This window comes from Eptesicus fuscus, chromosome 22, assembly GCF_027574615.1.
Source record: "Eptesicus fuscus isolate TK198812 chromosome 22, DD_ASM_mEF_20220401, whole genome shotgun sequence".
NCBI lineage: Eukaryota > Metazoa > Chordata > Mammalia > Chiroptera > Vespertilionidae > Eptesicus > Eptesicus fuscus.
In genome coordinates this window covers 22,843,260-22,867,645 of record NC_072494.1, presented here as the reverse complement: position 1 = coordinate 22,867,645, position 24,386 = coordinate 22,843,260, and the positions used below count along the sequence as shown (strand labels likewise).

General features: G+C 40.2%; 1 protein-coding gene across 3 annotated transcripts in view; it reads left to right on the top strand.

Annotated features, from left to right (window-relative positions):
• The first annotated feature begins 776 nt into the window (after positions 1-776).
• Positions 777-24,386, top strand: part of ABL2 (ABL proto-oncogene 2, non-receptor tyrosine kinase) — a 96,974-nt gene continuing 73,364 nt past the window's right edge. For 2 of the 3 annotated variants that reach the window (XM_008145895.3, XM_008145892.3), the window contains exon 1: positions 8,851-9,230. In XM_008145895.3, coding sequence (XP_008144117.2) covers positions 9,074-9,230 — 157 coding nt within the window. In that variant the 5' untranslated portion in view covers positions 8,851-9,073. Of the gene's footprint in view, positions 793-4,086; positions 4,138-5,393; positions 5,505-8,850; positions 9,231-24,386 lie in introns of those variants that run through there. The other variant, XM_054711460.1, reaches the window with a different exon arrangement.

Sequence of the window (24,386 nt, the reverse complement as noted above, 5' to 3'; positions counted from 1 at the left end):
AAACAAGTGATTCTAAAGTAGCCTTGTTTCATTTCTTGATGGGGTTATAAGATTTGTCAAGGAGGGCAATATCATAGACCTATATACTTGATTTTTTTTTGGTAAGGTATTTGAACTATTTGAGAATAAGTTGCCAATATGATGTGCCAATATTCCTTAGTAAGTTAGTGTGTGTTTTCTATAAATATGCTCCTGTATAATCACAATACAGGCATTAAAATAAGAATCAACACTCATACATTGGTACCTTCTACTTCAGATTCCGCTCAAGTTTTACAAAATGTCCAGGATCTGATTAAACAGATCTGTCCAGGACTCTGTGTTGTCTTTAGGTTGTCATACTATTTAATCCCTTTCACTCTGAAATAGTTCCCAGTCTTTCCTTGACTTTAAGAGCACAAAATAGTTATTTTGTAGAACGTCTCTCATTTTGGGGTTCCAATTCTTCCTAATGATTAGTTTCAGTTACTCATATTTGGTAAGGAATCCATGTTTTTTTCATTGCAACCAATCAGCTAGAGCTCAATTTTGATTAGTCCCATGGTGATTTTGATCACTTGATTAAAATGGTATCTGTCAGTCTTCTCCATTGTACAGTACTTATTAATAAGTATTTTAGGGGGATACATTGTAATATGTACACAACTCTTGACTTAACAAACCTTCAGATTATTTACATATTAATTTATATCAGTATGGACTCAAGGTTTCCTATTTTATTCAATAATTTTCTCCCTTTCTGTATCTGTAGCAGAAACCTGGATCATCTTGAATATACAGGGGTGAGTAAAAGTAAGTTTACAGTTATTTGTATGGAAAATAATACAATAATTAATAAATAACAAAAATAAGCTCTGTTTCATGTACTCACAACTGTAAGCCTACTTTTATTTGCTTTTCTCATATTTCTTTATTTATTATAGTGTTGTTGTTTTTTTATAATCCTCACCCAAGTATATTTTCCCATTGATTTTCATAGAGAGTGGAAGGGAGAAGGAAAGACAGGGAGGGAGAGAAACATCAATGTGAGAGAGACATCCATTGGTTGCCTCCTGCACACATCCCTTCTTCTTCTAAGAATCTATGCTTTTATTATTAGCCGAAGGCCGTATACTAGTTAATTCTTATAATAAAGAATCGGATCCTGTGGAAGATTGAAAACATGATCATAAAAAAAAAACATTAAAAAAACAAACAAAACAAAAACATATGATCATAATATTTTCCTGGTCCTACTATTAAGAGGTGGAGTCTATTTCCCCACCCTTTATTGTTATTTTTTAAATAGATATTTTTATTGATTTCAGAGAGGAAGGGAGAGAGAGATAGAAACATCAGTGATGAGATTGAATCATTGATCGGCTGCCTCTTGCACATACCCTACTGGGGGTCAAGCCTGCAACCCAGGCATGCGCCCTTGACAGGAATCTAACCCGGACCTTTCAGTCCGCAGGCTGAGGCTCTAGCCACTGAGCCAAACCAGATAGGGCTATTAACCCATCCTTTAAATCTGGGCTGGCCTTGTGACTTGCTTTGATTAATAGCATGTAGTAGAAATGATGTTGTGAGAGTCTTGGATCTTAGGCCTCAAGAGATTATGCAGCTTCAGCTCTTGCTTTCTTAGAATCCTGAGACCTGCCAGTGTGGCTCAGTGGTTGAGCACTGGCCTATGAACCAGGTAGTCACAGTTTGATTCCTGGACAGGCCACATGCCTGGGTTGCGGGCTCTATCCTCCAGTGTAAGGTGTGCAGGAGGTAGCTGGTCCATGATTCTCTCTCTCATCATTGATGTTTCTCTCTCTCTCTCTCCCTTCTTCTCTGAAATCAATAAAAATTTATTATTTAAAAAAGAATCCTGAGATCTCCATGCCATAAGAAAGCTCAGTTTTATGGGCTGAATTTGTTTCCCCAAATTTGTACATTGAAGTCTTAACTCCTACTACTTCATAATATGACCTTATTTGGCAACATGGTCTTTACAGGGTAATTAGATTAAAGTCAGGTCATCAGGCAGACCCTAATCCTATATGACTGATGTCCTTATAGAAAGAGGAAATTTTTAAAAATATATTTTTATCCAATTCAGAAAGGAAGGCAGGGAGAGAGAGAGAGAGAGAAAGAGAGAGAGAGAGAGAGAGAAACATCAACGATGAGAGAGAATCATTGATTGGCTGCCTCTTTCACGCCCCCTACTGGGGATTGAGCCTGAAACCCAGGCATGTGCCCTTGACTGGAATCGAACCCAGGACCCTTCAGTCTGCAGGCCAACGCTCTATCCACTGAGCCAAACCAGCTAGGGCAAAAAAAAAAAGAGGAAATTTAGACAGAGTCACACACACACTGGGAGGACACCATGTGAAGATGAAGGCAGAGATAAGAGTGATGCACCTATGCACCAAAGAACACCAAACATTGTCAGCCAACACCAGGAGCTAGGAGAGGCAAAGGTCAGATTCTTCCTCACAGCCCTCAGAAGGAATCAGTCCTGCTGACACCATGATCTTGGAGTTCTAGCCTCCAGAAGTGTGAGTAAATACGTTTCTATTGTTTTAAGCCACCCTAACATACTAATAAACTAATACACCTGCTCATTCCGCAAGTAGGTGAGATTGTTTATGTTAGTTTACTAGTGCTGCCATAACAAAGTACCACGGACTGGGTAAGTTGGACAACAGAAATTTATTTTCTCAAAGTTCTTGAGGTTGAACTCTGGTGTCGGCAGCGTTAGTTTCTTCTGAGACCTCTCTTTGGTTTGGAGATGGCTTTCTTCGGTGTCTTCCCATGGACTTCCTTCCGTGTGTGTTTGTGTCCAAACTCCCTCTTCTTATAAGGACACCGGTCCCATTGGTTTAGGACTCACCCTAATTGTAATTTAATCACATCTTCAAATACAGTCATGTTGTGAGGTAGTAGGGGCTAGAGCTTTGACATATGAATTGGCAGAGATGGGGTGCACACAACTCAGCCCATAACAAGAGGCCATATGGAGGAGAGCCAAGATGCTAACTTACAGCAGCACCAACTGCCTGATCTGAGGCCATTGTGAACCTTCCATCCAGCTCAGCTGACCCTCCAGCTGAATGCTGTTACGTGAGGGAGCTTAGGTGAGATCAGCAGAATTGGCTGGCCAACCCACAGAATTGCAAGGAGTAATAAATCACTGTTGTTTTAAGCCACTGTGTTTTGGGGTAGTTTGTTCTGGCAGCAATAGATAGCAGAAACAACCCCATTTCACATAAATTCTAAACCAGGCCCATTTCCATTACACTAAGTGATGGGCTACATGTTAAATGGATTGTTTAATCGGCCGTTTCATTATTACCATAGAAAAGGAATGAGTACTAATTTATTAACTTAAAATGAATAGATGTTATTATCGTTACTAGTGACATTTATATAGCACTTTGCCAATTTGAAATAGTCTCTTAATAATTTATAAAGTTTTTAATCGAAGAAATATTGAATCATAGACCCATGGGAGTTAAGTGGAACAATAAGAGGTCATTTAATCCATCTCCTTATCTTCAAAGAGAATGACTTATTCTATCCCAGCCAGATAAGAGTCATTTTCCTCCTCCTGATTGTCATCCAAAAAAACTTTTAAAGTGTTTCTGTAAATGGAACTGTATTTAGCGCTCTATAGGCCTTTAAAGATTTAATACAACAAAGGAGAGACAAACCACACATAAACAAAATTCAAAGTACTGCATGCACAAAAGGCTTAAAAGAATGAATAAAGAAGATGTGGTACATATATACCATGGAATATTATTCAGCCATGAGAAAGGAGGCAATTCTGGTTAGCAGGGGCTGGGGGTGAAGGAAATGGGGAGATATTGTTCAAGGTTACAAACTTCCAGTTATAAGCTGAATAAGTTCTGGGGATCTGTTGTATAGCATGATGATATAGCTAATAATACTATATTATATACTTGAGATTTGCTAAAAGAGTAGATCTTAAATGCTCTCACCACAAAAAAGAAATAGGGGGTGGGGACAGGGGTCAGTGGGAAAAACAAACAAACCAAGGGGATATCTGTAATACTTTCAACAATAAAGATAAATTTAAAAAAAATGTTTTTGTAGGGGCAGAAGAACCATGGTCCTGTAAAAAAAACCTACTTTGGAATAAAAAATGTGAGTATTGTTTACTGTTAAAAAATAGCAATTATGTGTGGTAATGTAGATATTAGCTAAGGATATGGTGATAATCACTGTGTAATATATAAGTGTATCAAATCAACACCTTAAACAATGCTATATTTCAATTATAGCTCAATAAAGCTGGAAAAAAGAGAAAGAAAACTACATATAAAATGACTTCTTTTTGGTTCCAAATTATCGACATAAACATTTTAGCCCATGTAGATAATATAGACAGACATAAACATCATCATACAAAAACATTCATGTATGCAAGTAAAAGAAAAGGTTTAGGGAAATATGACAACTCTCAGATATTTGTAGGGCTGTTGTGTAGAAGAAAGGTTAGATTTGCTCTGTGTAGCTACTGGGGACAACTAGGACCAGGGGTGAAACTAGCATGTGTCAGTTTATCTTTAGGAAGAACTTTTTAACAATTAGAACATTTTAAAACAAATGGGCTCCCTCACTGGAGTTATTATAGAGGGAATTCCAAGAGATTTGCCTAGATGACGTCTAAAATTCTTTCCAACCCTATGACTCTGAGCCACCTGTCAAAATTAAACACATTTGGGGGATATAGAGGAAGGTAACTGAATTTTATAGGCAAAGAATTGCTATCAGTCATGCTTGTTGTAGGTATGAACAGAATAGAGACCAGGGAAACTGTTATATCTCTATGTATAAATCTGAGATTTTCTTATGAAGGAGGTAGGATCTGAGTAGAATCCTAAGTAGCATAAGGGGAATCACTCAGGAGCCATATTGGGGAGAATATGATTATTGCAAAAGTCATAGCTAAAAAAGAAGACATCCCAGAAAGAGGCTAACTGGATGTACATATACCTGTCATAGAAGGGGTACGGGTTTGAGGAACAGGGGATGATGAACACTAGGCAATTATAATCCAGGGTGTCCTGGAAAATAATTTTGAAACATTAGATGAAAAACTTAGACATTGTACATAATGGAGGGGAGGGGGGTATGGTCAAAGCAATGAGAGAAAATATTTTTTGCTTTAGTAAATTGCTAGGTGCTAAAGGTTTGGAACCTGGGAGGAAAAGGCTCGTAGCAGGCGAATCCAGCAGAGAGATGACATGAGTCCAAATGAACACTGTGTCCATACAGATGTAGGGAAAGAAGTAGATATGGGAGATAACGTAAGACTGTAGCAAGAGCCTGGAAATGCAGGCTGGTGAAGACAAGGATCAGTGAAGCATGGCTCACACTCTTCTTGCTTCTGGAAATAGTGGCATTGCTTCTGGAGAAGATCAAGATGATGAGCATCTGTGTCTTCAGTGTGCCTGTTGCTGTTGGTGCTCTCTCTGATCTTTCATGCCAGTTCCCTGGCCATCATACAGGTGAGGCTGTCCCTGCGCTACTGTGCACCATCCCTGCTACTTCCCGCCCCCCCCCCCCCCCGTAACCCGGCCCCCCCCTCCCCCGCTAAGTTTTCTGCCCCTGATGGGAGCTCTCAGCTGCCCTCAATTAAGATTATGTTTTGGGATTGTTTTGAATGTTAAAATGTAATTCTCCGGCAATTCATTTTGGCTCGGTTATGTTGAGATGAAATAGTTTCCCTAACTTTGTTTCTCCCCAACTCCCTTTCTGAAAGTTCCCATCTCACTTTGAAAAGGAAAGAATGGAAAAATATCTACAAGATAGTGCAAGTATCCTAAGTCTCCACTTACAAGATATTTGCTTTGGCCTAGATAGGATCTTAAGAATCAGTGACAGAGGAATTTTCATATGAAAAACAAAGGTCTTATGTAATTGTTCACATGTGCAGGTAGCTGGCAATAACCAGGTAGGAATGACTAATAAAGTGACACATGACTCTACATGTTTTTATTGGTTGACTGGTGTTTTGTTTTTAGTTAAATGCAAAGGGGCAGGTGGTGGTGGTGGTGGTGGCTCACCTGAATAAATACTGTAGAATTTGTTCCATGATTTAAGTTTATACCACTTGAAGAAATTAGACTTGGAAAAGTTGATGGACTTCTGAAAACATTACATTTTGTTTTATTTTATTTAAGTTTATATCTTCTTATTTAAATTTTATTTTATTGTTTAAAGTATTACAGATAGTAGTACATATATCTCCTTTTTTATTCCCCCCATAGACCTTCCCCCAGCCTCCCCTACCCCCTGTTACATTTTATTTTGGTATGAATAGTAAGTGCTTATATGACATTTACATGCCCAATATTGTTTTAAATGCTTTATATATATTAACTAATTTAATTCTCACAAGAGCACTATAAGGTAGGTACTATTGTTACCATTACCTCACAGATGAGGAACTGATGCATGAAAAGGTTATTTGCCCAAGAACAAATAGCTAATAAGTATTGACCCACTTTTTAAAAAATATATTTTATTGATTTTTTTAAAGAGAGGAAGGGAGAGGGATAGAGAGTTAGAAACATCAATCAGCTGCCTCCTACAGACCCCCTACTGGGGATGTGCCTGCAACCAAGGTACATGCCCTTGACAGGAATCGAACTTGGGACCCTTCAGTCTGTAAACTGACGCTCTATCTGCTGAGCCAAACCAGTTAGGGCTATAAACCCATTTTTGAACTCAAACAGTCTAGCATCAGCATTCCTACCCCTAACCACTGTGCTATACTATATGCATCTATTACATTATATAACACTAGAGGCCGGGTGCACAAATTCATGCACAGGTGGGGTCCCTCGGCCTGGCCAGTGATCAGGCCCATTGGGGCCATCTTGCTCAGTCCTGATGGGGGCTGGCTGGCCTCGGGGAGGGACCGTGGGAGGTTGGCCGGTCTGGGCCATGGGAGGTTGGCTGTGGGAACGCATTGACCACCAGGGGGCAGCTCCTGCATTGAGTGTCTGCCCCCTGGTGGACAGTGCACGTCATAGCGAACGGTCAACCAGTCATTTGGTCAACTGGTCGTACTGTTGACCAGTCCTAACGGTCGCTTATAGATAGACTAGCAGAGAAGCCAGACTGTTACCCCCAATTGAAATTCTCTAAGATAATACAAATGAAACAAACAGAAAACACAAAGTTTTGCTCTGTGACCACCTTTATCCCTTGTGAATGATTTTTTTTCAGCAGTTGCTAACAGTTTGAGAATTAAAAAGGGGTGTGTGTGTGGTATTTTAAACACAGGGAAACTTTGATTCAAATAGAAAATTCATATTCTATTCAGTGCTAAAGCATAGTGGTTTTGTTCCCGTTTTTTTGGGGGGCAGTCTCTGTTATTTCTGGCCACAGCCTGGATGGCAATGGAATAATTTCATAGTGCTCTTTTTTTTTTTTAAATATATTTTATTGATTTTTTACAGAGAGGAAGAGAGAGGGATAGAGAGTTAGAAACATCGATCAGCTGCCTCTTGCACACCCCCCACTGGGGACGTGCCCGCAACCAAGGCACATGCCCCTGACCGGAATCGAACCCGGGACCCTTGAGTCCGCAGGCCTACGCTCTATTCACTGAGCCAAACCGGTTTCGGCCATAGTGCTCTTATAATAGTATCAATGTCAGGGATGGTTCATCTAAAGTCAGGCTTGTAAGACATGTAAAGAAGACCAGCATTTACCTCTTTCCCCTAAACCTATCTCCCCAGTGATTGTTTTATTGCTTCTTTGCCGTGGCACCCATCCTCTCTGCTTTAATTTTAAGCAAATTTTCAGTGGGATACCTTCAATAACTGATAATTTTATAAAAGAAATAGAAAAGCCAAAGGAAGATAATTATCCAATTCTTTGAAAATTTAAAAAACTGGACCAATATTAAGACGCAAGAATGTGTAGTGGGAGGATAAGTGAATATTTAGACGCATAAATATGTATTGTGTGTGCGTAGAAAAACACTTTTCTGCTTGAGTCACTCTTTTAGGTAATATAAGTTAAAGGTAAGTTCTGACTCAGAAACAGAGTTAATGATAGATTTTGTCCTCCTTTGTCATCAAAAGAAGACCTGACCACGTGCAAGGTTTATAAAGCACGCCAGTGGGAAGATTAGCTTTACTGTCAAGCATTGTGAGAGTAACGGAAACACACATGTGGTTAGGTGGTAAAGGAGTTCAAGAGGGATTCATGGTAATACAATACGAGGACTGGGGCCACAACTGCTTCTCCCGGGAGCCTGCAGAATGCAGACAACCGAGTCGACTGCACTTGACCATCATGAAATAATTTCAAAACGAAACAATAATGTACCTCTTTACTATCTTCATGTACATTTTGGATAATTTTGACCCTAGGCCTGCTGCGGACAAGGGTGTTTAAAGAGATCCTCCCGAGCACTTTAGGGACCCTCACCTGGATGGCAAGCACCTCACGCCCTATGCTTGTCTCTCCCAGCTGTGCCTGCTAATGCGCGCGGTGCACCTGGGGCGCCTGGCCGGACTGATTCATCTGGCAGGTGGAGGTGGGACAGGGAGGACTTGACACCCACCGACCACCAAAGGCGGTCGCGTGTGGAGCGGGACGTGGGAGTCCGAGATGCGGGGAAGGGACAGAGGAGCCGAAAGACCTGACAGGGCAGCGGACGTGCTGCCGAGGTGGGCACTCGGGCGCCCACCGGGGGCGGGGCCTGCGCAGGGGGCGGGGCCGGCGGGAAGCCCGCCCTCGGAGTAGCGGAGATGACTGGTTGGGCGGGGGGGACGGGAGACGCTCTGCTCCACGCTTTCCCAGAGCTCGGTGGTTTAAAGATGGCGGCGGCGGCGGCGCTGGGGACGCAGAGCCGCGGGAGGAGGAGGGGAGAGGAGGGTCTGTGAGTCGCCGAGAGGCAGCGTGAGGAGTGCGGGTGCGGAGCCGCCGGCCACCGGGCTCCCCAGGGCCGGGGCCAGGACTGGCACGGAGGCCGAAGCAGCCCCAGGAGCCCGAGGCCGGAGCCGAGGAGGAATGTGACCGGGGGTCGGCGGGGGCGCGGGAGTTCGCGAGCGCAGGGATGGGGCAGCAGGTGGGCCGCGTCGGGGAGGCTCCCGGGCTTCAGCAGACGCAGCCCCGCGGGAGCCGGGGCAGCAGCGCAGCCAGGCCCTCCGGCCGCAGGCGGGACCTGGCGGGGCGCACCACGGAGGCCGGCTTCAATATCTTCACCCAGCATGGTGAGTGCGTCCGGGAGCCGGCGCGAGGGTGCCGGGAGGCCGCGGGTGGGGCTGGGGCGGCGTGGGCGGCAGACCGGCAGCCTTCGGGGGTCGGGCGGTGGAAGGGTGCCCGGGAGGAGTGGGGGCGGAATCCGCTGCCATCTGGGCCAGTCACGGGAGGCGAGTCACACCCCTCCCCCTCCCGTCTCCAGCCTGGCTGGCAGCTCCGGGGGCGGAGGCGAGGGAAGTGGTCTTAGGGACCGCGGATGGACCGTCCTCTGTCCTGGGACCGGGCTGCGCGGCCCGGGGAGGGGAGGTGTGAGCTCCATCCTGGAGGTGTTGGTACGAATCGATCGTTAGCGAAGAGAACGGGGAGTTGTGTCTTAAAGGGATTGGGAAATAGCAACGGAATCTCAGGAGACAGGGGCTGTGTAAAGTATATTTGTAAGTCAGGCGGTGTGCAGTGCCAGGACAGGGAGCAGTGCCTGCCTACGGGAAAGATAAGGGTTGTATCTTAGCACTTTTTGATTACCCCCCCCCCCCACCCCCGCCCCATACTGGAAATGAAGGGCTTTGCCAAACCATACCTCTGTTCTGCTCTTTTAAGTAGGATAGAATTCTGAGATGGCTGGTAGGGGTTAGAGGTTGGTGGGCATGGTTGGGATTTTTGGATACGAACAAATTTTCCTACTGTGTGTGCATGTATTCATACGTATTTCCACTCTGTAGTCTGGAACCTATTACTTTGTTTGGTTATCAAGGTATTTTTAGAATAGTTGTCTCCAAACTCTTCTTGATCATACACTTTTATCAGTAAAAGAGCATAAACCTCAGGAATTCGTGTATCTTTTAAATTTTATATTTGTCTCAACTGTGTTAATATGTATACAACTTATAATGTACAGAGAAATAGAATTTAAGAAAGCATGACATGAACAATAAGTATAATAAATTAAGTTCTAATATATATCTTTTCCTGCAGCCCAGTGGATTCTTTTGCACTTCCTCTGAGCTGCTCCCACCCACGCCACTTTTGAGACTGATTTTTTTAGAGGAAGGAAGAGTGGAGAAGGGAGAAAAAAACAAAATTGACCTTCATGAGGTTTAGATATACTAAGACCTGAGAGAAGCTGAACACATAGATGTGACCTCTATATAAAGGAGGGGATAGTTGAGGTTGGAGGAGAGGTAGCAAACTGGAATCTCACTGAAGAGGCCTATAGAAAATAATAAAGGATAAAAGATGTTCTACACGGCACAATGTAGGGAACGGGTTGGGGGTGGGCGGGAAGAAAAGGAAGTGTGAACTGTTCCTTAGAACTGGAGTTTTGGAGGAAGCAAAGGAAAGAAAAAGATGAACCCAGGAAGCTATGGCTGCTAGGTGAGTTGTATTCAGAGAATTCTGGGTTTGGACTTTGTGAATAAGCTGTGTTGTTCCTTAGTGGAGGAGATATAAGTGATTTGGGGCCATTCAAGAATTACATGTCTACTATTAAAGACGTGAGTGAACATGTTATAAAGGCGCTATATGACTTATTCTTTATTGAAATTACTTTCTAAAACAGGAGGCAGCCCTAGCTAGTTTGGCTCAGTGGATCGAGTGTTGGCCTGCAGACTGAAGGGTCCCGGGTTCGATTCCGGTCAAGAGCACATGCCTGGGTCAAGGGCACATGCCTGGGTCAAGGGCACATGTCTGGTTGCCGGCTGGATCCCTAGTTGGGGGCATACAGGAGGCAGCCGATCAATGATTCTCATCATTGGTGTTTCTATCTCCCTCTCCCTATTCTTTCCTCCTCTCTGAAATCAATACACACACACACACACACACACACACACACACAAAATAAAACACAGGAGGCAAGAGGGTGAATAGTCTTCAGGGAAGAAATCCACGTAGCTTTGCTTTGTGGAAAGTGTTAATTCAGGTTAAACTTGGCCCAGTAGGCAGCGGTGATCCTCTTCCTCTACAGGGGTCCTCAAACTTTTTAAACAGGGGGCCAGTTCACTGTCCCTCAGACGGTTGGAGGGCCGGACTATAGTTTAAAAAAAACTATGAACAAATTCCTACGCACACTGCACATATCTTATTTTGAAGTAAAAAAAACAAAACGGCAAAAACACCCGCATGTGGCCCGCGGGCCGTAGTTTGAGGACGCCTTCGAGTCTAGCATCTTATTCAGGACGTAAGATTTTCAGAGAATGAGGAAGTCATGAAGAATGGAATAGGAAGAGATTTTGGAGGATGGATGGGAGTTGGATTTATGGAGCAAGAAAATGAGAGCAGGCTGGTCAGGAGAAACAAATTAAGCATGGACAGTGGAAACGAACATAATTTGTTGATGGGATAGTGAGGATACATCTGTCAGGAGTTAAGCAAATACTCCAGGAGTGAATAGTAGAGCAGAAATGGCCAGAATCAAGTCTTGGTCCTCGCTACACCTGGCTAGGTGATTTAGTCACTTACCATCTTTGGTATTTTTAATCTTTAAAATGTTGGACTGGATGATTGCTAAGGTACCTTCTGACTCTTAAGATTTTATGATTTTAATTGAGAAGCAGTGGGAAGAAAACTTAGAATACGTTGGATGGGCTCCGGTTATGGAAAATGTGGGAGAGGAGTTTATATCAATTTACCTGACTGGCTGGTTTATAGGATACCGCAACAAACCCAAGTATGAAATGCTCAAAGACTGGCCTTGAGTGGAGGCAGAGGAAATAGGAGGGGTAAGTTCAAGGGATATTTCATTCATTTAACAAACAAAATTTTTTTGAGCATCTGTTATGTACTGGGCTCTGGGGATGTTGCTGTGAATATAAGAGTCCCTGTCCTTGTGGAACTTAAAGAACTTAATGATTTGACATAGAGGGTGAAATAGGAGAGATCACTTTGGAATACTTATTAAGGGCCTGGATTCTGGAGCCATTCTGCCTGGATTTGAAACTTGGCTCAGCTGCTGATTATCTGTGTGACCTGGGGCACAGTATTTAACCTTTTGGGCCTTGGGTTCTCCATTTGTAAAATGGGCCTAATAAGAGTACTTGGTACTTAAACCTAGATTTAATGAGTTAATATATGTGAGGCACTTAGAATAGTGCCTTGCACATAGTGAAGAGCTCAATATGTGTTAGCTGCTACCATTTCTACCATTATGAGTCAAAGATTATAAGGTTTTGAAATTAGCTGAGATGGTGATTTTTTGTTGACAGGTTTGGAAGTTAGACACTGATTGAACGGATGGGAATAGGGTAAGCTTGTTGCCAAAGGAATTAGCAAATAATATAGAAAACAAAGGTGAAATGAGTACTATTCTTAGATGGGTGTTTACAAACTTTTCCATAGATCAGTTTCTCAACCTTGCCAGTATTGACATTTTGGGGTGGATAATTCTTTGCTGTTGGGGGGCTGTCCTGTGCTTTTTATAAGATGTTTAGCCACATCCCTGGCCTCGACTTACTAGATGTCTGTAACATACCTTTCTGGCAACAGCTTTCTCTCCCCTCCAATTGTGACAACCAGAAACATTTTCAGGCATTGCTGAACGTCCCCTGGGGGGCACAGTGGCCCCCAGTTGAGAACCACTGCTTAGAAATATGTAAGTAGATTCGGAATTGAATGAATAAATGAGTTAGGTTAAAAAATTCTTCAGTGGACATATCATTTGATATTTACATACAAAAATCTGGATCCTAGAATTAGTATATAAATCACTATCTTGAGTTTCAATATTGAGGCATTTGCACATAATTTTATATATGAAAGTTAAGTCTGACATGCTATTGAGTTTACATGTAGGTTTAAAGTAGATCAAATATTGTATGTAGTTAATCAGTAAACATGTCCATGTTATAGAAATGGGTTATCAGAGTCCATGATTTTTCTTCTATAGAAAGAAAGGGTATTTTCTTATTGAAAATGAGAATGATATTTTTTATTGTTAATATATATAAGTTGTTCTAATAATTTGCCTTGCAATTTTTGTGAATGCAGTTTAGAAGGAATAAAAATAATAGGGCTGTTTTTGGTATGAAAGAGATGAGTACTCTGTGGCTTTTCTGAACTCTGTTATTGAACCTTTTTGGTGAGCTGAAGTTTTGTGACTAGTAAGTAATCTAGGGTTAAATACTTACTTTTCTTTTTAATATCTGACATACCTCACAACAGTTGAATGGTTTCATTTCAACTTCCTTCTCTCACTCATTTACTAAAAATACTATTAAAAGTTAACCTTAAGTTGTGAAGTTTTGAATAATAGAAATTTTCCCTTAAATCAACTCATCATTTTGAGTGGTCTGGTTTATTTATTTTGGATCTATAGTTCATGTCTTAATCTTTGCAGAATGAAAGATGTGGGCATCCCATGTTGAACATGATACTGTAGAAAAGAACAGGAAGGCTATTGCAAGAGAATTTTAATTATGGTGACCTTATATTGTGGCCACTTACTCTTATGAGAGTGACTTTACTTTTAAAAATGAAATCAGCTGTTAGATTTTTATTAATCTCCAAATCTGTATAAGTTGCAGATATATAGATAGCTGTGTCTTTTTTAGCAAAATGGCAATATAAATTGTGATACAGACTTATTAGACCAATTGCCAGTAAGTTCCAGGTAAATTATAAAGTCTGAAGTTTCTCCTTCAGTATGCTTTAAAAAGAAAACAAAAGAAAAACCAGCATCTTTTCCCTTCTATCCCCCATTCTGTGTTGTTTTTCCTGTTCATTCTCTTTAACAAAATTGGGAATGATGATAATAAATTTTTATTTGTGTAGTATTTTTAGTGTTTATGAAGACCTTTTATGGCTTTAACTTAATTTGATCTTTACTGCTACTCTGAAATAGGTGGGGGCAGGTATTAATCTTCTCATTTAATATATTAAGACAAGTTAAGAGAATTGACTTTTCAAGGTCACCTAGCTGTTAAGTTATTGGACTGAAACGCAAGCCCTTTTCTCCAAATCTTGCCATAGTGTGGATATTTAGAGAACATAGATTCAAATCTGCCTTGTATCTGACATTAGTAAATGGTTTACAACTCCAACCTCAGCAGATTGTTGAACTAAATAATAAAATTATGTAAGGCTCTTAACGGAAGTGCCAGGCACTAAGTACTCAATAAATAGTTTTGTTGTTGTCATTGTTACTTTCCTCAAGACGGTTGTGAAGATTGAGTCATATGTGAAAATGTTTTGTAAACTAAGATACTGCTATTGTCAATACGATGGTATGCTCAAGTGTAGAATTGTCTTAGCATTTACTTTTAAAGTATGTTATTTGTCTCTGAATCTTTACTTTTCTCTCAAGTGACTCTTGGTTATTAAAGGACTTCCAGAAGCAGAAAGGTAGGGAAATTTTGGGAATCTTGAATCATAGGAGAATCTGAAATTACATTAGGCCCACATTCCTCTGAAGGTAAATATTATCCTCTCATGATGACTTGTCTTAGGGGTTTGGGTGTCAGTTAGAGCAGCGGTCGCCTTCCTTTTGGACCTCACGGACCACCGGGTTGGCGACCCCTGAATTAGAGGACAATCCATAGTTCTTTTTCATTCACTCTTTTCATAGGATGTTTTTTCTTCATTCAGAGATGTTGAATCAGAAACACAGGCCAATGCAAATGTAAAGTTTAGAGATTTCATTCTAATCTGGCACATTTGTTTGCTAGTTAATATTTAATGACTTTGTATATTGTAACCTCCATCATCTGACATCCTTTAGACCTTTTTGTTCCTCCCTGTATTATTTTAACTCTGATTATAGTTTTTGTTAAAAGCATGTTTTAGTAGGGCTTTTTATGTTCTTGATTTTGTAAGTCAATGAGCTTTTTCTCATACTCTGGAAATGAGATTTCAAAATACTTACAAATGTTAACTCGTCAGTTTTAACAGATTTCTTCTGGAAAAGGTAAATTTGGAGTTTTCACTGTAGATACTTCACCAAATCATGTAGAAGAACTGCTCTAAAACTTTATCGTAGAGAGCTTGTTAAGACAGATTGCTGGGTCTCACTCCCAGAGTTTGATTTGGATTTCAGGGAATTCAAAAATTTGCATTTCTGCCAAATTTCCAGAATTGCTGATTCAGCGATTGGGGGTGGGGTGGGGGGGTCATTTGAGAACCATTGGTGATATGAGATTAAGATAAGTAATGGATCAAAGGTGATTCAAAGACTCTGTTGTCTGAAAACATTATGTATTAACTCTCTTCTACCTAAAAATGGTTCAAGTCCATGTGTCCCACGTCTAGTGTACACATATAAGTGTCACTGTTTTACCTCATCTTTTTTTTTTTTTAAATATATTTTACTGAATTTTTACAGAGAGGAAGAGAGAGGGATAGAGAGCTAGAAACATCGATGTGAGAAATACATCGATCAGCTGCCTCCTACACACTCCCCACTGGGGATGTGCCCGCAACTAAGGTACATGCCCCTTGACCGGAATCGAACCTGGGACCTTTCAGTCCGCAGGCTGACGCTCTATCCACTGAGCCAGACCGGTTTCAGCTGTTTTACCTCATCTTTTGGTGATAGGAAGAGATGATGTGTCTTTGCTTTGGCCTCAACATTTCTTTTTATCACTAGTAAAGATTCACATGTTGAAAGTCTATTGAGAGATGGCACTTTGCCGAAACCGGTTTGGCTCAGTGGATAGAGCGTCGGCCTTCGGACTGAGGGGTCCTGGGTTCGATTCTGGTCAAGGGCACGTGCATTGGTTGCGGCACCTCCCCAGTGGGAGGTGTGCGGGAGGCGGCTGATCGATGTTTCTCTCTCATCGATGTTTCTGGCTCTCTATCCCTCTCCCTTCCTCTCTGTAAAAAATCAATAAAATATATTTTAAAAAAATAGAGGAGAGATGACACTTTTGAAAGAATCTTGAAATCAGGGAAAAGTGAGATAGGGCACATAGGGTTCTGTTGACACACTTAGGGTGGGCCTCAGTTTTTGGAAGAAGTGGCAAAGAAAAAAATGCCACCTAATGAGTACTGTGTCAGGCATGTTCTAAGTCCCTAATTTCTGTTTTGTTTTTTAAATCACATAAAACCCTACTTGCCCAACTTGATAAAGATTAGAGACCAAAAGAATTTGGATACCTATTTGTGATTCTATAGTTTTGGTGTATGATGGTGCCTCAGCTTTTGGGGTGTGTATATGCAAAAATACTTAGGCTTTCCCCCCCATCTCTCTTGAGACCAGTATTGAAGTTTTCAGAACGGTAGGCCAGGGTTAGGTGTGTATACTCTGGGGCTACAAATTCAGACTTAGATATGGTCTAATGAAGGGAGCAGTAGGCACTAACAATGCTATTTGGAATCTCATGGTAACACTGAACTACTGTCTTAATCTAGGCTTATTGTCACTAATATTTCTTATTTGAAAGCTTTTATATCCTCCCCTCCCCCTTTGTTGTAGATTACAACTTTTACTCTCTTTGCTTTTTAGAAATTATTAAGATTTAACAGATATCAGTGATAGTATATTGTGCTACTATAAGAAAATGAATATACTAAAGCCATGTTTCTCTACGAATGTGGAAGAAAGTATAAAATATTATCTATATATATCCTCTAATGTTTGTAGTTGATTTATTAGACCATACTGGTAGAGAGTCTTTAGAAAACTACTGACTGATGATATTGTGTACCAATTGCACAAATATTGGTGTAAATGACTCTTGGATTCTAAGATACTAGGTTGTAAGAATTGATTTCTTTACCTTGTGTCCTTCACACACAGTATATGCCACATAGTAAGTGTGAATAATTGTGGAACAATTTATTCTTATTTATTTTTTATGTTTTCATATATTTCTGTAATAGTCATTGATTAAAAACATCTTAAGTGACAATATGTCTGATTGTTAACAGTTTTACTTGATAAAACTGTAGGTGACTGTTTTTTCTCTATATCCAGATGTGCACACAGATGTATAAAATATCCAGATATAGAAGCTTGCATGCTATAGTGTTTGAGACTAAACATAAATAATTTTAGGGTGGCACTCTTTTATAGAATGTTAGTGTTAAAAGTGAAGTACTTCAATGATCCTGTGTTGAAATCTGTGTAGTTACTTAAAGCGGTATATTTAGTTTATTATTGCAATATGCAACTTACAAGACTTTTTTTTCCTCTTGAATTAATACGGCAGAATTTAAAAAAAATTTGCTTAACTTTCCAGAGTATTTTTCTATGTTCTTTATTCATTTATCTTATAGTAATTGACTATGTAGATGTCTCTCAGAGAATTTTTAGGTTCAATTTAGATAGAACTGCTGTCCAAAGAATGATGCTGCTTAGTTGTTGGTGAACATCCTCATGAGACAGTTAAAAAAAGTAGTCTTGTTTTGTGTGTCTGTGAGTATGATATTTTGTACATTGACTCTTGATTAATAATCTGCCCTTTTGATTTGAGTGCATAAGTTTAGTATGTAAGTTGTGGTCATTATACTAATTATAATTAGAAAACTTCCTCAAATTCCACTTAAATAGATTAATGCACGTTAAATATAGTAATACTATGCTAAATTTAATTTTGGTTGCTTAAGAAATAAGAACTATACAAACATTTTTCCCCCTTCTTTGCTTGGTGCAGTAAATGTGCCGACTCTGTGGTGGTGGTACTGCCTGCTCCTCCATAGTGAGCTCTGCCCGTATTGGCTTTTGATCCAGCGGAACACAAAGCTCAGCAGGCCCAGGCAATTTATATTCCCTGGTTTGCTTTCTAAGGAGAGGAGGGTTTAGAAACCTTTCACTTGATGTGGTCAGGGTCAAAGAAATGTTCTGTGGCTTAATGTGATATATAGTATGTACACATACAATTTTGTTAACATGTTCCTCTGTCTATTCTAATTCCAGCAAATTAAAATAACAATACTTACTAGTAGTTAGGACTAAAGATTGCCACTTAACTTAGTATTTTGTGGTTCTAGATTATTACGAAGAAAACATTTTCCTAAAACTAGCAGTACCAACAGGCACAATTAGTATCACCCATCTGTTTCTTACAGGAAAAGAAAGGTTGATATAGCCGAAACCGGTTTGGCTCGGTGGATAGAGCGTCGGCCTGCGAACTGAAGGGTCCCAGGTTCGATTCCGGTCAGGGGCATGTACCTTGGTTGTGGGCACATCCCCAGTAGAAGGTGTGCAGGAGGCAGCTGGTCGATGTTTCTCTCTCATTGATGTTTCTGGCTCTCTATCCCTCTCCCTTCCTCTCTGTGAAAAATCAATAAAATATATTTTTAAAAAAAAAAGAAAGGTTGATATATAAATGTTTTTGTTACAGTAGCTTTTATTATTTTCAAAATTTGCATTTTTTAATTGTATAAAAATATACGAAGGGGTATCTCAGTGTAAAAGAAAAATCAGTACAGAAGCATATAGAATAGACATGAAAGACCGCTTGTGGCATCCCTACCCTCAATCCATATTTCCTTATTAGAGAAAACTGTTCATGGCTTGATGTGTATTTCCTCAGAACTGTCTATGTATTTATATTTATATATGTATATGAGTGTGTACATATTAATACTTCTCTTTTTATTTCAAAAATTCATTTGTATGAATTTTTCCTCCCAAATTTGTTTTTTGTACTTACATGTCTGAAAGACCTTCCTGTGGCAGTATGTAATAGATTTTTCATTCTTTCAACAGCTTTATATAGTGTTTCATGCTCTAGGTATATATTTTAACCATTTTGTTTAGATAGTAATCATTTTTTATTGATGAATATTTGTTTATAAGATTATTTAAAAAGATCTTGTTTTTTCTTGTATTTTCTATATTATTAACTTGAATCTATCTGAAATTTTTATTTTATATATATATAAAATTTGAGGTTGGAAGAAACTTAAATGCTTTTCCATTGCACTAATTAGTAAATAATTCATTAATTCCCACAGCTTTGAAGAATCATATTTCTCATGTTAAATTCTCAAATGTTTACAGATCTTTTAAAAACTCTCTATGGTTACATTGATCTTTATTGCTTCCTGCACCTTTTTACCATATTATTTTAATTATTTAATAATTATAAGCTAAAATGTATGTTTAAGTTAGCTCCCCATTATTGTGTTCTTGTTCAAAATTTATTTGGATGTTATTGCATATTATATCTTCTAAAAATCCTTAGGATTGGGTTAAGATTTAGAAATATTATTTTAATTTATTTTATTGATTTTAGAGTGAGGAAGGTATGGAGAGAGAGAGAGAGACATAGACATTGATTTGTTGTTCCACTTATGTATGCATTCATTGGTTGACATGTGGCTTGATGAGGGAATGAACCCACAACCTCCTCATATCATGACAATGCTCTAACCAACTGAGCTACCTGGCCAGGGCAAGATTTAGAAATGTTAATGGAATTTTCATAGTGACTGTATTGAATTATAGGTTAATTTGGGGGTGAATTGACACTGTTGCATTATTGTGTCCTTACATCTAAGAACATGGTGTCCCTTTGCCAATTTCAGTAATCTTTTATGTCTGTAAGTAAAAGATTTTTCATTTTCTTCATATTGTTTTTGGATAATTTTTTTCTTTTTTGACATCTTTTGTTAAGCTTACTGTGGGCACTGTACAATTTTTGTAATAATTGTAAGTGTAATCTTACATTTCTCAGTTGCTTATTGCTAGTGTTTAGGAAGAATAGTGATTTTTTCTGTGTCAATTTTGGGTCTGATTATCTTACTGTACTCAGATTGCATCTAATAATTCTTCCTTTAATTCTCTTTCTAGGTAGGCAATCATATTTTCTTCAGTAGGAACTTTCTACCAGCATTCTTATTTTCTTAAAACTTGATGAGTGTTTATGCTATCATTACTATCCATCCTGATCATATTTCTGTGATACTTAATATAGTATAAGGCAGGCGTCCTCAAACTACGGCCCACGGGCCACATGCAGGTGTTTTTGCCGTTTTGTTTTTTTACTTCAAAATAAGATATGTGCAGTGTGCATAGGAATTTGTTCATAGTTTTTTTTAAACTATAGTCCGACCCTCCAACGGTCTGAGGGACAGTGAACTGGCCTCCTGTTTAAAAAGTTTGAGGACCCCTGGTATAAGGCTTTGGTTGGAGAAGGCATGGTAACCCATAGGTGCATTGGAGGGCGAGAGATCATCTACCCTTATTTATTAATAAATCCTGGCTATTATTAACTGCAACAACACGTTTTATCCACTTTCTAAAACATATCTAAAGAATATATAGTACATATAGCAAAATTATGTATATAACAGAAACGTATATATATGCATATATCCTCCTATATAATAAAAGCATAGTATGCAAATTGTTCCCTTGACTGGGAGGTTGCCTGGGAGTTCTACCAGGGGCTTGGGCCTGCTGGGGCAAGGGAGGGAGGCCCCAGCTGGCAGCCACTAGGGAACTACGAAATTCGTGCACTGGGCCCCTAGTATATTATAAATGTACCTTCAGAGAAATTCGCTGCTATATTTTAATAGGGCAACTAGAAAAATTGTTATTTCTCTACATTTTGGATAAAGAAATATAATTATTGGTGGTTAGCATCTAGAATAAAGCATACAATTACTTATTAATTTATGTTTTTGCACTTGAGGGAAATGTTAAGTTTGGTAAATACATTCCTAATGTTGACAATTCATAGCCACAGTGCTATATTATTAGTTGATGCAGCTCAGCTGGCTCAGAAACAGGAAGTGGAAGACTGCTAGAAACTCAGGCAATATTTATTTTTTTTGTCTCTTGTTTAGCTTCTCTTTGCTCATTTTATTCTTCTCTTGTAGACATTCAATTCGTACCACACTCCCCAATTTTTAAAACCTCATTTTGGTTTTAAATGAATTTAAAAAATAGTTAATGATAATCTTTCCTTTATCAGAAAGGGCACTTTGAAATCATCCTAAAGTAAGCTAGTTGTAGTGGCCTTAAGGGAAAAAAAAAAGAAAAAAATAAAAATATATTTATAAATTAGATAATTTTGAGACCTTAATACAAGGTAGAGTGTATTGTTTTTCGGTGTGTTCTGTGCCTAGACTTTAATTTCCAGATTTTAATATTTCTGAATGTTTAGTAAGTAAAATGTGTAGGTTTTTGGTACTGCTATCAGCATTCTGATTGGATAGTTCTAGCATTAAGTAAATGATAATCTTTCCTTTACCAGAAAGGACACTTTGAAATCATCCTAAAGTAAGTGAGTTGTAGGGGGCCTTAAGAAAAATATTATATACTGGTATATAGCCAACGCTAGAAGGTGGTGGAAGGGAGAGTTGGGAGAGTTGTATATGGATACACTGGGGATCATGACACACCATGGAGAGGAGTCGTTGTACTGCTTGGCTTCATGGAAACCGAAACTGGTAAGACGTTAGAAATTAAGACTGCAGCCAAAACCGGTTTGGCTCAGTGGATAGAGTGTCGGCCTGCGGACTGAAAGGTCCCAGGTTCGATTCCAGTCAGGGGCATGTACCTTGGTTGTGGGCACATCCCCAGTAGGGGGTGTGCAAGAGGCAGCTGATTGATGTTTCTGGCTCTCTATCCCTCTCTCTTCCTCTCTGTGGGAAATCAATAAAATATATTAAAAAGAAAATTAAGACTGCATACTCCATCTTTCTCTCTTGGGGGCTGCAAGGTATTGCATCATTTTTGCTCTGTACATCTGTTCAGCTTTCCTTTCTTCCAGCTGGCTTTCTTGGTTTCAGCTTGTATATGGCGTGTAATGACTGTTCAGCTTCTCTTATCATGACAACTCTCAGTGTATTATTATGGTATTTATTCCTTCTACCAAATGATTTAAAACTCAAATCATTTATTTAGTGAATGGTCAGTATCTTTACATGGTTCAAAATTCAAATGGTATAGAAGTGTTTCTGCTACCCCTTTTCCTGTGGCCACTCAGTTTTGGCAAACCAGTTCCAGTGTCTTATGTATGCTTCCCAAGATACACCATGTATATACATACACACCCGAGGATATTTTTCCCATTGATTCTAAGAGAGAGTGTAAGAGAGGGAGGGGGGGAGAGAGAGAGAGAGAGAGAGAGAGAGAGAGAGAGAGAGAGAGAGAGAAAGAGAAACATCTATTAGTTGCCTCCTGCACATTTCCCCGACTGGGGTTGGGGATTGAACCTGCAACCCAAGTGCGTGTCCTTGACCTGGAATCAAACCTGCGACCCTTCAGTGTGTGGGCTGACACTCTAACCACTGAGTAACACCTTCCAGGGCAGTCCTTTTTTTTTTTTTAAAGACCAATGGACGCATATTACAGGGTGGGCAAAAGTAGGTTTATAGTTGTGAGTATTTGAAACAGTTTATTCCTGTATTCTTATTTATTCATTACTGTATTATTTATTTGTATTACTACTGTAAACCTACTTTTGCTCATCCTTGTATGTATATATACTTTTTGCACCTTGCTTTCCTCCCCCCCCCCCCCCCCCACTTAATTTATCTTGGAGATTCTTCCAGGTTAATATACAAAAATCTAGCTTTTTTTTTTCTTTAAAGAATATATACATAGCATTTTATTGTATGGATGAATTATATAGTTAAATTGTTTTCCAATAGTACGGCAGTGAAAAATCTTCTAACATGAGCTAGTGTAACTATAGAATAAATGCCTTGAATTAGAATTGCTGACAGGATCAGGATGTAGGGACTTCAAAATAACTTTTTATTAAATATCTATCCTTTTATATACTAAAATTCTGTGTGCATTTTATTCTTCTGTTTCTGGATTTTCTGTTCTGTTGATTTGCCTGTCTAATTATGTGCCAGTATCACTGTTTTAATTATTGTACCTTTAAAATGTGCAGTGTAGATAGCATGGTGATTAAGAATCATAGACTTTTGTCCCTGGATCCCCCAGTGCTGCCGCCCAGTGCTGGAACTCAGAAGGAGTGAGTCCATGTAAGTTTGTGCACTGGCCCTTTAAGAGGAACTGCCTGGGTCTCCAGCAGCCTCCATGTCACTCAGTCACAATCCCTGCTGGATTTTATAGCCCATAGTTATGGGGACTTCTCTTCCCAACTCTGGAACTCTGGGCTTGGACTGTGGTGTGGGGCTGGGACCCCTTGTTTCTCATGGGAGGCTTCCACAGCCTCGATATCCCTCCCAATGAAAAACATGCCACATGTGGGTGTTGGGCCAGCCCATTCAGTGCCTCTGCTCCTCCTACCAGTCTCCGTGTACTTTCTTCTTTACTTCTCTAGTTGTAGGACTTCAATTTCATGCAGTTCTGGATGATGATGGTTCTATATTTTTGTTGTACTTTTGATGTGGTTGTGGGAGGCAGTGAGTATCGGCGTTTACCTACGCTGCCATCTGGGTTCGAGCCCATGACCTCATTTTAACTTGATTGCCTCTGTAAAGACCCCATCTCCAAAGACAGTCCATCTGAGCTATGAGGGAGGGGGACTTCTGCACATGAATTTGGGGGCACGATTTGCCCCATAACTCTGCACCCACCTCATGGCTAAGTGAGGATCAGGCAGCCCTGTGAGCAGGCAGCTTTCTCAGGGTGGATCCCCACCCAGTGTCCTAACAGTCACCTTGAAGAAGGAGCTGCAGGTTGCCCTTGTGATGTCACCCAGTGAGGGATAAAGGACAAGAATAAAGACAGCCTCTCCCTCGCTGCCCCCAGCGCCTGTTCATGAAGCTGCTGTCACTGTGTGCCACGTAGGGGTGACCTTCAGACCCGGAGCCGGAGCCGATGCTGGGGGGTGATCTGCCTGTACGTGGAGCCCTTTCCCTGTGGAGGCAGGAGGGGCTCCCACCACTGCCACTGTGCTTGCCAGCTGTGAGCCCGGCTTCTGGCTGAGCGGCGCTCCCCCTGTGGGAGCACACTGTCCACCAGGGGGCAGCTCCTGTGTTGAGTGTCTGCCCCCTAGTGGTCAGTGGATTATTAGTGACTGGTCATTTCACCATTCGGTCATTTGAATATTAGCCTTTTATTATGTAGGATACGCTGTAGATGAGGCCCCCTAGAACCATAAGAAATGCAAAAAATTCACTGTTAACTCATTCTCGAATTGCCCCCACTTAAAATCAAATTGCCCCCCCTGTGGGGCGTGTGCTGCACCTTGGGAACCACTGGGCTTGGCACTTTTCCTCTCTGAGCTTCATTTCTGAATACATACGCATATACCATGGGAATTGTAATCTCTTCTCTGCCTACCTCACTGGGTTGTCAGGATGTGCTG